Source organism: Sus scrofa, chromosome 7 (assembly GCF_000003025.6).
Source record: "Sus scrofa isolate TJ Tabasco breed Duroc chromosome 7, Sscrofa11.1, whole genome shotgun sequence".
NCBI lineage: Eukaryota > Metazoa > Chordata > Mammalia > Artiodactyla > Suidae > Sus > Sus scrofa.
In genome coordinates, this window is record NC_010449.5 from 23909266 (window position 1) to 23923993 (window position 14728).

The 14728-nt window shown below is 49.5% G+C and overlaps 1 protein-coding gene across 3 annotated transcripts in view; it reads right to left on the minus strand.

Moving 5' to 3' along the window:
- Positions 695-14728, minus strand: part of HSPA1L (heat shock 70kDa protein 1-like) — a 28719-nt gene continuing 14685 nt past the window's right edge. Inside the window, 2 exon segments of one of the 3 annotated variants that reach the window (NM_001123128.1) lie at positions 695-3079; positions 5056-5191. In NM_001123128.1, the coding sequence (NP_001116600.1) occupies positions 1141-3066 (1926 nt within the window). In that variant the 5' untranslated portion in view covers positions 3067-3079; positions 5056-5191 and the 3' untranslated portion in view covers positions 695-1140. 3 annotated transcript variants of the gene reach the window in all.

A 14728-nucleotide genomic window follows, 5' to 3' on the forward strand; every position in this document is an offset into this window, starting at 1 on the left:
ATGGCAATAATGGATTCTCAACCCACTGAGCGAGGCCAAGGATTGAACCCACAACCTTATGGTTCCTAGTCGGATTTGTTTCTGCTGTGCCACGATGGGAACTCCTAAATTCTCTGTTTCTAATCTTGCAAAAAAGCATCCATCTGGGAGTTCCCATTGTGGCACAGTGTAAATTAACCTATTATCCATGAGGATGCAGGTTCAATGCCTCACTCTGAGTCAGGGATCCGGTATTGCCATGAGCTGTGGTGTAGGATGCAGAGGGTGGCTCAGATCCCTTGTGGCTGTGGCTGTGGCCTAGGCTGGCAGCTACAGCTCTGCTTGGACCCCTAGCCTGGGAATTTTCATATGCCACAGGTGCAGCCCTAAAAAGCAAAACAAACAAACAAACAAACAAACAAAACAAAACAAAACAAAAAACCTCACTACCCATTTGTTAGGAGTTTGTTGTAGAAATATTTTCAGCATGTAAAGGATGTAATAAGGGACCCTGTGAGTGACAGACCCCACTGATAAGTAACACCAGGACATCAAGCAGAAGTTTGTACCTCTGAACCCTAAGCACCTAAATCAGTCTATCCCTGAATATAAGCAGTAACTATTGTAACTCTACTAATAACTATTCTGAGGCTAAAGGTGACTAATGATCAAAAGTTATTTCCCCTTGAAATGATTAGCTTATGAAAATTCAAAGACTTTGCCCACGCCGGCTTAATCATTCACAATTAGCTCACAGACGACATGTGCTCACTGCACAAACTCTCCTTTTCCCTACTAAGAGACACTCAAATCACAGCCTAAAGATACCAGAAGTAATTTGCTTTAGGAACAAATTTACTGAGGGACAAATAACCATCCACACAGGAAGAAGAAACTTGGAAAGCTGGAAATAAATAACACACATTCAAATTCTTCAAATGGTTCAGTGATGGGTCTAGTTTTCCTAAGATTCTCATTCCAGGGTCAGAAACAGGACGTTGCAGTGTGCAAAGATGGTATTTGCGACTCCTCTGTCAGAATCCAAAAGGGATGGTAACTTAGGTGCAGGTCCAGTCAATTCAAGAATCATAACCATGTTTGAAGAGGAGGGGAACAAAATCATCTTAGAGGCACCCTAGAACCCTCCAGCTCCAGATAAAATTAATCTACTTCTTCAATGGTGGGGCCTGTGGCGGCCCTTCCAGGTGTATACCCTGTTCCACAGGAAGGCCCAGTGCATCCTCCTTGGTAGAGTTTTGTGATGATTGGGTTGCACACCTGCTCCAATTCCCTTCTCTTATGATCAAACTCATCTTTCTCTGCCAGTTGATTGGCCTCCAGCCATGAAAGGGCCTCATTGCACTTATTCAGTATTTTCTTTTTATCAGCATCACTAATCTTGCCCTTTAGGCCTTCATCACTCACAGCACTCTTCATGTTAAAAGCATAGGATTCTAAGGCATTTTTTGCAGCAATTTTCTCTCTCTGGACCTCATCCTCCGCTTTATACTTCTCAGCATCCAGAACCATGCGCTCGATCTCCTCCTTGCTCAGCCGGCCCTTGTCATTGGTGATGGTGATCTTGTTGGCCTTGCCTGTGCTCTTGTCCGTGGCCGTGACGTTCAGGATGCCGTTGGCATCGATGTCGAAGGTCACCTCGATCTGAGGAACTCCCCTGGGTGCAGGAGGGATTCCAGTCAGGTCAAAGCGCCCCAGCAGGTTGTTGTCCCGTGTCATGGCCCTCTCGCCCTCGTACACCTGGATCAGCACGCCCGGCTGGTTGTCCGAGTACGTGGTGAAGATCTGTGTCTGCTTGGTGGGGATGGTGGAGTTGCGCTTGATCAGGACAGTCATCACGCCGCCGGCCGTCTCCAGCCCCAGCGACAGCGGAGCCACATCCAACAAAAGCAGGTCCTGTACCTTTTCAGACTTATCCCCCATCAGGATGGCTGCCTGTACTGCAGCCCCGTAGGCCACCGCCTCATCGGGGTTGATACTCTTGTTGAGATCACGGCCATTAAAGTAGTCCTGCAATAACCTCTGCACCTTAGGGATGCGGGTGGAGCCCCCTACTAAGACAATGTCGTGGATTTTAGCCTTATCCATCTTGGCATCCCGAAGAGCCTTCTCCACCGGCTCCAGGGTGCCCCTAAACAGGTCTGCGCACAGCTCTTCAAACCGGGCTCTGGTGATGGATGTGTAGAAATCGATGCCTTCGTAAAGCGAATCAATTTCCAAGTTGGCCTGCGTGCTGGACGACAGGGTCCTCTTGGCCCGCTCGCAGGCCGTGCGCAGCCGCCTCACCGCCCGCTTGTTCTGGCTGATGTCCTTCTTGTGCTTCCTCTTGAACTCCTCCACGAAGTGGCTCACCAGCCTGTTGTCGAAGTCCTCGCCGCCCAAGTGGGTGTCCCCAGCTGTGGCCTTGACCTCAAAAATCCCATCATCTATGGTCAGGATGGACACATCAAATGTGCCTCCACCCAGATCAAAGATCAGGACATGTCGCTCTCCCTGGCCTGCTTTATCTAAGCCATAGGCAATGGCAGCAGCTGTGGGTTCATTGATAATTCTTAGCACATTGAGACCTGCAATGACGCCTGCATCCTTGGTGGCCTGGCGTTGAGAGTCATTGAAATAGGCTGGCACAGTGATCACAGCATTGGTGACAGTGTAGCCCAAAAAAGCCTCAGCAGTCTCCTTCATCTTGGTCAGTACCATAGAAGAGATTTCCTCAGGGTAGAAGGCTTTTTTCTCCCCTTTGTAGGAAACCATTACCTTGGGCTTGCCTCCTTCATTAATTACTTGAAAAGGCCAAAGTTTCATATCGGATTGCACTACAGGATCATTAAATTTCCTGCCAATCAGACGTTTGGCATCAAAGACAGTGTTCTGGGGATTCATGGCCACCTGGTTCTTGGCCGCATCGCCGATGAGCCGCTCGGTGTCCGTGAAGGCCACGTAGCTGGGGGTGGTGCGGTTGCCCTGGTCGTTGGCGATGATCTCCACCTTGCCGTGCTGGAACACCCCCACGCACGAGTACGTGGTGCCCAGGTCGATGCCGATGGCTGTTCCCTTAGCAGCAGCCATAGTTTTCCTAGGCCTGTGGAAAAAAGAATGGCAAAAGTTGGCAGAGATTTTGTGTGTGTGTGTGTGTGTGTGTGTGTGTGTGCGTGTGTGTGTTTGTCTTTTTAGGGCCACACCCATGGCATATGGACGTTCCCAGGCTACGGGTCAAATTGGAACTGTAGCTGCTGGTCTACGCCTTGGCCACAGTAACTCAGGATCTGAGCTGCATTTGCAGCCTGTACCACAGCTCACAGCAACATCGGATCCTTAACCCACTGAGCGAGGCCAGGGATCGAACCTGCGTCCTCAAATATACTAGTCAGGTTCGTTACCACTGAGCCACGATGGGAACTCCGGCAGAGAGCTTCTAAATTTTATTTTTGTGGTAAAATACACATAATGTGAAATTTACCACCTTAACCATTCTTTGACAGTAAGCTCATTCACACTGCTGTCCAACTAATCTCCAGAATTTTTTATCTTGCAAAACTGAAATTCTTTTCTTTTTTCTTTTTAGGGCTACACCCATGGCGTATGGAAGTTCCCAGGGTAGGGCTCAAAGAGAATCTGCAGCTGCCCAGCCTATGAAACATCCACAGCAACATGGGATCCAAGCTGCATCTGTGACACAGCAATGCCAGATCTGCCAGATGTGAGCCACATCTGCGACCTAAACTGCAGCTCTCGGAAACACATCATTTAACCCACTGAGGGAGGCCAGGGATCAAATCTGCATCCTCATGGATACCAGTAGGGTTCATACCTGAAATTCTACAAACCTGAAATTCTATACCCATTAAACAATTTCTATTCCCCTTCCCCGATAGCCATTAGCAACCCTTAGTCTACTTTGTCTCTCAGAATTTGGCTACTCTAGGTAACCTATACTGTGGAATTACACACTTTCATTTTGTGACCAGCTTATTTCATTTACATAATATCCTAAAAGTTTGTCTCTGTTATAGCATGTGTCAGAAGTTTCTTCATTTTTAAGGCTCAATAATTTTCATTGTATGTATCTACCACATTCTGTTTATTTGTTCTTTCCCTCTGTGGCACTTGGGCTGCTTCCACCCTACAGCTATTGAGAATAACTCTGCCATACACCCTGTGTACACATAACCTTTTGCAGGAGCTCCCATTGTCGCACAGCAGAAATGAATCTGACTAGGAACCATAAGGTTGCAGGTTCCATCCCTGGCCTCGCCCAGTGGGTTAAGGATCTGGTGTTGCCGTGAGCTGTGGTGTAGGCCACAGATGTGGCTTGGATCTGATGTTGCTGTTGCTCTGGCACAGGCCAGCAGCTGTAGCTCCAACTGGGCCCCTAGCCTGGGAATCTCCATATGCCACATGTGCGGCCCTAAAAAACAAACACATATATATATATCCTTTTGCGGTACAATTATCTCTTTCAGACTGCTCCTTCATGGCGCAGTGCTTTTTGGACAAGGTAGACAAAAGTACTCCTAGCCAAATGGAAGTGGGAGGGCAGTGGCATATGTTGTTTTCAATTTCAAAGAGGGCCTGACTCAACTGGCCTGTTCCCGTGTCTGTGACATATTTTATTCTGAGATTGTACTCCCCTCCTGCTGAACTCAGATTATTGGAAGTGCTGGTCTCCTGAGGAGACATCAACCTCCATACTTGGGCTTAGCTCCCTCTTGTCACCTTTCATCCTCTATTATAGGGGTTGGTGGGAGTATATATGGCTAGTCTGAAGAACTCCAATCAAGCCCTAAGAAGTTTTCTCAGGAGAGGGTGCCCCTCTCTAAGGCAGTCCCATCCTCTGCTCTCCTCACAAATAAAACTGCGGGTTTTCTGGAGCCAATAACAAACCCGCTCCTCCTCCTCTTCTGGGCAGCTCTGACCAACCCCATCCACTTTAGTGGTCCTCACAGGAATCCCCTCCCCTGCGACGTCCATATACTTTAAACTAGAGAATTTTTCAGCACTTCCTCAAACAGGGACCTGCTGGTCTGGCCCATGCCACTCAGGGTCCTCTTGGCTCACCTAGTGTCCCGCCGCCTTCGATCCAGTTTGAGAAGGTTCGGATTGCAGAGCCCCTGTCACTGGGGGCTCTCTCAACACCCAAACTGCGCAGCCGGAGTCCCCCCACCCCCCACCCGCCCCGCCCGACAACTTTAAGTGGGGTCCTGACTTATCACCCTGATTCCCTACTAGCCCGTGAGGTCAGAGGCAGCACCTCCATTATAACGCGACTGGAGCCGGACGGTGTCAGCACCCACGCCCCCGCCCGCTTCCTCGCGTCAACCCTCTAGCGCCCCCCGCCCCCGCGGACCTGCCGGCCCAGCCTCTCGCCGCCCCCCTCCCCGCTCCTCCCGGGCTCCCCCTCTCCGGATACAGTGCCAGCTAGCAAAACCCAGAAGAGTCTGGAGAGTTCTGGGAGGGGCGGCAGCCAGGGCGCTGATTGGCCCCAGAAAGCCAGGGGGCAGGACGCGAGGCGAAACCTCTGGAATATTCCCGACCTGGCAGCCCCGCCGAGCTCGGGGATTGGCTGAGGAGGGAAAAGGCGGGGCTTGAGGAAAAAAATATAAACACAGAGCCGCCCCCAGGGAAACAGCGAGCCCGGGAAGAGCTGCTAAGACTTCCTCTGCGGTCTGTGAGCGCAGCCTTGGCAGATCCGTTGCCTCCGAGGACCACCGCGGGCAGAAGCGGCGCGTTCGGTTTCCGGTTCAGAGCTCTCGTCTGGGATCCCGGTTTCGAGTCTAGAGGCTGTTTGCGGAGAGAGCAGGCCAGCGACATGGCGAAGAGCGTGGCCATCGGCATCGACCTGGGCACCACGTACTCGTGCGTGGGGGTGTTCCAGCACGGCAAGGTGGAGATCATCGCCAACGACCAGGGCAACCGCACCACCCCCAGCTACGTGGCCTTCACGGACACCGAGCGGCTGATCGGCGATGCGGCCAAGAACCAGGTGGCGCTGAACCCGCAGAACACGGTGTTTGACGCGAAGCGGCTGATCGGGCGCAAGTTCGGCGACCCGGTGGTGCAGGCGGACATGAAGCACTGGCCCTTCCGGGTGATCAACGACGGGGACAAGCCCAAGGTGCAGGTGAGCTACAAGGGCGAGACCAAGGCGTTCTACCCGGAGGAGATCTCGTCGATGGTGCTGACCAAGATGAAGGAGATCGCCGAGGCGTACCTGGGCCACCCGGTGAGCAACGCGGTGATCACGGTGCCGGCCTACTTCAACGACTCGCAGCGGCAGGCCACCAAGGATGCGGGGGTGATCGCGGGGCTGAACGTGCTGCGGATCATCAACGAGCCCACGGCGGCGGCCATCGCCTACGGCCTGGACAGGACGGGCAAGGGGGAGCGCAACGTGCTGATCTTCGACCTGGGCGGGGGCACGTTCGACGTGTCCATCCTGACGATCGACGACGGCATCTTCGAGGTGAAGGCCACGGCGGGGGACACGCACCTGGGCGGCGAGGACTTCGACAACAGGCTGGTGAACCACTTCGTGGAGGAGTTCAAGAGGAAGCACAAGAAGGACATCAGCCAGAACAAGCGGGCGGTGAGGCGGCTGCGAACGGCCTGCGAGCGGGCCAAGAGGACCCTGTCGTCCAGCACGCAGGCCAGCCTGGAGATCGACTCCCTGTTCGAGGGCATCGACTTCTACACGTCCATCACCCGGGCGCGCTTCGAGGAGCTGTGCTCGGACCTGTTCCGCAGCACCCTGGAGCCGGTGGAGAAGGCTCTGCGCGACGCGAAGCTGGACAAGGCCCAGATCCACGACCTGGTGCTGGTGGGGGGCTCGACGCGCATCCCCAAGGTGCAGAAGCTGCTGCAGGACTTCTTCAACGGGCGCGACCTCAACAAGAGCATCAACCCGGACGAGGCGGTGGCGTATGGGGCGGCGGTGCAGGCGGCCATCCTGATGGGCGACAAGTCGGAGAACGTGCAGGACCTGCTGCTGCTGGACGTGGCCCCGCTGTCGCTGGGGCTGGAGACGGCCGGCGGCGTGATGACGGCGCTGATCAAGCGCAACTCCACCATCCCCACCAAGCAGACGCAGATCTTCACCACGTACTCGGACAACCAGCCGGGCGTGCTGATCCAGGTGTACGAGGGCGAGAGGGCCATGACGCGGGACAACAACCTGCTGGGGCGCTTCGAGCTGAGCGGCATCCCGCCGGCCCCGCGGGGGGTGCACCAGATCGAGGTGACCTTCGACATCGACGCCAACGGCATCCTGAACGTCACGGCGACGGACAAGAGCACGGGCAAGGCCAACAAGATCACCATCACCAACGACAAGGGCCGGCTGAGCAAGGAGGAGATCGAGCGCATGGTGCAGGAGGCGGAGAAGTACAAAGCGGAGGACGAGATCCAGCGCGAGAGGGTGTCGGCCAAGAACGCGCTGGAGTCGTACGCCTTCAACATGAAGAGCGCCGTGGAGGATGAGGGGCTCAAGGGCAAGATCAGCGAGGCGGACAAGAAGAAGGTGCTGGACAAGTGTCAGGAGGTGATTTCCTGGCTGGACGCCAACACGCTGGCCGAGAAGGACGAGTTTGAGCACAAGAGGAAGGAGCTGGAGCAGGTGTGTAACCCCATCATCAGCGGACTGTACCAGGGGGCGGGTGGCCCCGGGGCTGGCGGCTTTGGGGCTCAGGCCCCCAAAGGGGGCTCTGGGTCTGGCCCCACCATCGAGGAGGTGGACTAGGAACCCTTCCCCAGACTGCGTATGTTTGTTATGAAGATGGTTGTGCATTGCCTTTTATCTACTTTTCATCAGCTATGCAAATTGTTTGCAAAGTTGTACTGTGTCTCTTAGGGAAATTACAAACTTTTTTCAGAGTTTAGTGTATAGAGGTGAATGTATACTGCCATGTTTTGTCAATTTCCCTGTTGTGCACTGCCTTATATCTGCCTTTCATCAAGCTATCAACTGCTCAAATTGTTTGCAAAGTTGTACTGTCTCTTAGTGAAGGCATAAACTTTTTCAGAGTCCAGTGTAGAGATGAATGTATACTACTATATTTTGTCAGTTTCCCTTTTTGTAAATAAAGGCACATGCCAAATTCAGGCGCTTTTTTTTTCTTTAAAAACTTTATTAAAAGTAAATAAATTCATAATTTGAGTGATGTCTGCCTCTGTTTTGTTTTGAGGATGGAAGGGTCTGCATAGGTAGGTTGTCTTTCTTACAGTGTCTATAATTGAATAATAGCTTGCCTCTTAGGTAAGTTCAGGGATCTGAAAAGGAAGGATATATATATTGTCATTTTTTTTTTTAAGGTAAATAGTATCCTTGGGAGAAACAAAGCTACTGGCTTTGAATGGTTTTGGTGTATGGGTTTAGAAAATGTTAAGGGTTATTGATATGGCCTCAAGGTGGGTGAGGGGTTGACCCTGTAAGAGTGGCCTCAAAAGGAGCTTGGGAGTGAGGGTGTTCTTGGAGAAGCAGGTAAAAAGGAGAGGCAGTTAGATTGGTACATAGCGGCTGCTGCTTACTGTGCACACAGAGGATATGTTAGAACCCTGTTATTTAATGTGGATCCAGCATAAAAAAGATGAGTCTTAAATTGGCTGTGAGATGCCAGTTGAAACACTGGCTTGCCCATTTAGGCACAAGAGATCTCTAGTTCTCACATTTTAAAATGAAAGTGTCTGGCCCGATACCTCAGTCCGTAGTTCTTTCTTCTGAAAGAATGCTGAGATAGAAACGCCGCACTTCCAGCAGTGGTTACTAACCTACATTTTCAGCATCCCAGTGAGGACCTTAGAGAGGTGTTATTGTTCCCTGAAGAGCAGGAGGACCTGAGTATTTCAGTGCTCCTACCTCCAGTAACTCTACTGGGGACTGATAGGTGTTTATTCTCATTGCTGTCACACTGAGTATGGGTGGTGTTTGACTTGCACAGGTGAACATATGGGGAGACTTAAGTTACTAGCTTAACTCACTTTTTTGAAGGTTAAAAAATAGTTCAGCAAAGATGTTGAACATGGATTCCACCCCAGTTACTGGTTTTTGCCATGCTGCCCCAAGTCCATAAGGCTTTTTTGTTGTCTGATTCTGGGTTATGGTTCTATTCCTAGATTTCCCAATCAATACTCTTTGCTTTTACTCTGTATAACCCTAAATGTTAGATACACAATACATTTAGAAGACACAACAAAACCTGCAGCGCTGTACCAGGATGACTTAACCACCGACTTCCTTCTGTTTGAGATGCTTCATGCCCTAGCTGCTGGCATCCTAGGAGTAACCCCCTCAACAGTGTCTTTGTTGTAAAATGCCTGACACAATCTTCAAGCCTCGGGAAGTGAACTCCTTTAAAAAGCAGTTGTGTCTGGGGGTTACAAAGATTTTGGAACTAGATAGAGGTGATGATTGCACAACATGTGAATGAACCAGGTACCACTACATTGTGAACTTTAGAATTTTTTTCTGGCTGCGCCCGCAGCATACAAAAATTCCTGGGCCAGGGACTGAACCTGCGTCACAAATGTAACCAGAGCCACAGCAGTGACAATGCTAGGTCCTTCCCCAGTGAGCCACAGGAGAATTCCAAATTGTACACTTTATTTATTTTGTTTTTTAGGGCCCAAGGCATAAGGAGGTTCCCAGGCTAGGGGTCGAATCAGAGCTATAGCTCTGGCCTACGCCACAGCTACAGCGACGTGGGATCCAAGCCGTGTCTGTGACCTACACCACAGCTCACAGCAACGCAGGAGCCTTAACCCACTGAGCGAGGCCAGGGATCAAACCCGCAACCTCATGGTTCCTACTCGGATCGTTTCTCCTGCGCCAGGACGGGAACACCCAAATTGTACACTTTAAAATGTTTTATACTGTGGAGTTGCCACTGTGCCGAAGCGGATTAAGAATCCACCATTTTCTCTGAGGCAGTGTGGGGTGGATCCCCAGCCCGGCGCAGTGGGTTAAGGATCCAGCATTTCCCCAACTGTGGCATAGGTCACAGCTGTGACTTGGATTCATTCCCTGGCCTGGGAACTTTCAATACGCCTAAATAAATAAAATGGTTTCTATTATGTGAATTTACTTCAACAGAAGCAATTAAAAAAAATTAACATTCTACAAAAGCACTTTATGTGTACATCAAGGCCCACCAAACCTTCCACTAAATACTTGCCTTTGAAGAAAATCCATTATTATGGGACTGGCACATACATATTCCAGACCTTGCCTTGGACATTTGCAAGTGAAAAATATAAGAGATGCTTAGACTGCCAGGCCAGCTTATAAAGACAGGTTTAACCCTCAAAGTAGTTGAACTGTAGCAGTGTAGACTCTAGCCACAATGTAAGTCAAACCTCATGGGGCTAGGCATTTGCTACAGGCCCTCCTCTACCCTCTACAGCTGCAGTAGCATTTGTGACTCATCTGCAGATAATACAGTAACTATTCAAGCTGGTGAGCCACTACACTACTTGAGGGGGAGGTGGCAAGGGATGGGGAGGGTGGGCGGAAAAGGGTAGAGACTGGGAAACAAACACCTTTCTAGGTTAGGAGATCTCCAGAACTTACCTTGGAGAAAATGAGTTCCTTCCTATGGTTAAGTCAGTAAAAACTACTGAATAAGTATTTTAAGAAATCAAGGCACTCCTGTTGTGGCTCAGTGGTAATGAATCTGACTAGTCTCCATGAGGATGTGGGTTCAATCCCTGGCCTTGCTCAGTGGATTAAGGATCTAGCGTTGTCGTGAGCTGTGGTGTACACCGCAAATGCGGCTGGGATCATGAGTTGCTGTGGCTGTGGTGTAGACCAGCAGCTGCAGCTCCAATTCAACCTCTAGCCTGGATACTTCCATGTGCCACAGGTGCGTCCCTAAAAAGCAAAAAATAAATAAGTCATTATGAGTTCCCATTGTGGGGCAGCAGAAACGAATTGTGCAGTATCCATGAGGATGCAAGTTTGATCCCTGGCCTCGTTCAGTGGGTCGGGGATCTGGCATTGTCATGAGCTGTGGTGTGGGTCGCAGATGCAGCTCGGATCCAGTGTTGCTGTGGCACAGACCAACAGCTGCAGTTCCAGTGATTCCCTAGTCTGGGAACTTCTATATAAGTGCAGCCCTAAAAAGAAAAAAAAAAAAATATATATATATATATACACTCTTGCACGGAGTACTTTGAAGATAATCACTTTTTAAGCTCCAGATTGTAGCTGAGGGAACTGTAGACTTAGCAAAAATAATTCAACGTCATCCCTGGAGAAAGTGGTGTTTTGGGTGGCAGCAGGAACTCTGGGGGAGAGGAAAAATAACTATAGATGAGGAAAGAACTTTTAAAACTGATACCTTCCATAATTCCAAACTCACCTACCTCCCTGTGCCAGCCCTCTCAAGGCAGGTGGCTATGGTAATGAGACTGATTTTATGTCTTTTAAATCCAAGACACTGCTTTATTAGTAACGGTGTTATTCCTGATGATAAACAGGAGTCTGTCATCAACAATGATTCCAAAACAACAAAATTCATAAATGTGACAGAAGTGGGCAGAAACATGGGTTTTCGGTTAAAAGAGGTCATTTCAGGTGAAAGTCAAAATCGGTAATTTGTAGGGCAATCCTCCTCCTAGTAGGTTTGGTAACTGTCGTCACCCTTTATTCCAACTGGTCACTTTAAATCTGTCCCCTAGTGTCACCGCTTAAGTATCTAGTGCAGTTCAAGGAGCCAGAGCAACCTCAGCAGGCCCCCTGCCTTCTCCTAGCTACAACTCCTTTAAAAACGTTAAGGGGTCAGGCAGTGCAGCGAATTCGGGAAGCCAATGTAAACACGCCCGCCCCCTCCCCCCCATTATGGGCCGCACTCGGACCCAGTAGAGAATCGGAGGAGAGGGCACTGCTGGGCACGTAGGGAGGGAAGGCGGGGGGAGTCCACAAGAAGATCAGAACCACCACCTTTTCACCCCTCCAAACGTCCCCACGGGAACCAGGGACTAGAGTCGGGAGGTGAAGTGGCGGCAAAGATAAGCTTGAGATTCCTATCTTGGCCAGACCCTGCGCAGAGCTGGGGCGCCCTCGCCTCGGGCGGTGGGGACCTTTTCTCGCCTCTGGCCACCCAATTCATCGGCTTACTTGTATGACTTACAAAGCTTTCCAGTATTTTCATCTAAAAAAATTATCGAAGCTGAGTGAAACTCTAAAAGCCTCTCCTTCATTTACTCCTTTAATTCCACTTTGAAAAAACAACTGCAAGAGTCCGGCAGCAGCTAGGCAGCTCCGCGGTCAGCCCCGCCGTCAAGCCCCGGCAGCGGCGGCGGCGGCGGCCCCGCCCCCTCGGCCCCACCCGGCCCCGCCGGCTGGGGGTCTTGCTGGCTCTGCCTCCTTACCCCGTTATGGGCTGTGCCAGGAACTTTCTGGAGTAGTCTGGTTCCAAGGCGGGGGCTGACTCGTAGGAACACTCCTCACCAAACAAAGTGCCCCACCCAAGTCTCCCTACCCACCCCCAACTGCACCCGAGAACACCAGGGCTTAGTCACGGCTCCACATTTAGTTTCCAGAAGGTTCTTTGAACTGTGTGCCAGCCTAGCCATAGTAAAAGGCTCCCCCTCCTTTCCCCTCTTAATAACAGACTGGTTTGTTATGAAGGGAAGGGGAGGCTGGGCTGGAAGAAGACGGAAAGGTGGGAGTTTGTACGGGGGGTTGGGTGTAGGGAGATAGTCGTGAGGCAGCAGCAGCAGCAGCAGCAGCCAGGAGGGGACTCCCTGGCTGGTCACATACTCCCATGGTGCCCCTAATGCGTGTAGAGCCCTGCCGTTCACTCCTCTAAGGCCATTTTATCTTTGTCCTTTTAGAGAGTTAAAGGATAGGGCCTATGTGCCAGTACTGGGGGGCTTCCAAAACAAAGCGGGACCTGTGGGTTCAATGAGGGTTCTGTAATTACCTGTCTAGGTGACGATCAAGCTACTAAACCTCTGAACCTCTGGGTTCACCTTTGAGAACGGAAAGGTTTGGCTGAAGGTCTCTGCCTAAAAATCTTAAGATTGTTTTGTACCATAAACTGAAAGTAATTAACATAGTCTTGGTAGTAACCCCCAACCTTGTAAACACCTCCGTAAAAGATCAGACTGGAGTGTGACAAGGGAGAAGAAGCAAACTTGATCACTACTCTGTCACAGGCCCTGAACTAAGGCCTTCAAAGTATTATCTTTGTAAGCTTTGCTGCTACTAGCCTATGAAGTAGTTCTAATTTAGAGACATAGAGACTTGGATAATTCAGTTAACTTATACAAGTAGTTCACTGTTTAAAAAAAGATTTGCAAAATAAAAAGTCATATTGGCAAAGTTGGCATCTGTGAAAAGCCACCCTTTCTTAATTATATCTGGGATCAATTCCCTGCTTAGTCTTACAGAGTTTGACTTAGGAAGAGAGGTCTATTGTTGCAATTTTTTAAGGACTACCTTAGTTTAATTGTTGAAATACACTGGGCTGGTCTTTCTGAAGTTTATTGTAAGAATTAATGAGATCATGCATGAGAAAGTGCTCCATAAACTGCCAAGAGCTACACAAATTCATCATTATAGTTCGTTTGGGTCTTGCTAATAAAAGTATCGCTTTTGTTGATAATACCACCAGTTCTCATATATATCTTTTCATAAAAATAAATTTTATTCAGAAAGAAAAAGAGAAAAGCAGCCTCAACAAGAAAGTAGAATGCAAACCCCGGTCTTCCCTGTCCCAGGTTTTTTTCCTGCTGCTGTAAATCTGCAGATTCTCAGGTCTTTGAAGCCTTTGCCATTTGATGGTTAAAAACGCCTGGCTCTAAGTTTTCATATCAGTTATCTCTTTTGCTTTCTTCTGATTAAACCTATAATTATACTATCTTTTTAAAACAAATAGAATTGAGGAGAAAACGATAATATTTGAAAAACTGTAGGAAAACGGAGAGAGAAAACAAAACATCCCACACTTTCAGGATGAAGGCTCCCCTCCCCCACACTTCCTGCCACCGGCAGTCAGCAGTTCTTGGCACACTCTCCAATTCCCCCGCCCTTAAATTTTACCTGATCATTCCTCAGTATTGGGGAACCCGAGACTTGATTCTTCCAAACACAAAACCTGATTAAAAACCTAATTCCAAAATTAATCAAATTAAAGTTCTGGAAAATCTTTGGGGGTTCTTTTAATATCCTTAGACACCAAGTAAACCTGAAACCGAGTTTCTGCCTTGAGAAGCATCCACTGCAAAGGAAAGAGAAAATTCAGGAGACCCTCTTCTTGTAGGAAATGGAAAGGGAATATAGATGTTTAGGTTTCCAGGCCAGTCCACTGAGAGAGATTTAACGCAAGAAGTAGGTCAAATACAATGTGTAGCTGACTGCGTAATTCATGGAAAACAGCATTTTCAAGTGGCTCGTTTTCTGCTACTCCAGCGGCAAGAATTGAGGCCCATCACAGAGTGTACCTGCCAGGCAGTGGAGACAATGATGCCCTGTGCTTCAAGCCAATAAAGGAATACAATTGCAAATTTGGAAAGACGAGTGATCCAGAACAGCTGCTAGTAGCAGCTAATGTTAGGAAGCTTCCAGAAGGAGGGGGCAAAGTTAAGGGTCTCTGAAAGCATTTCATATATTGGACAGCTAAGGTGGAAGTCTGGGGAATCCCCAGCCAGGGAGTGCATGAAGAAATGGAAAATTCCTGAAGTCTGACCAGTTTGACTAGATTAAGTGATTCATCAGGGAGACATATCTGAATGT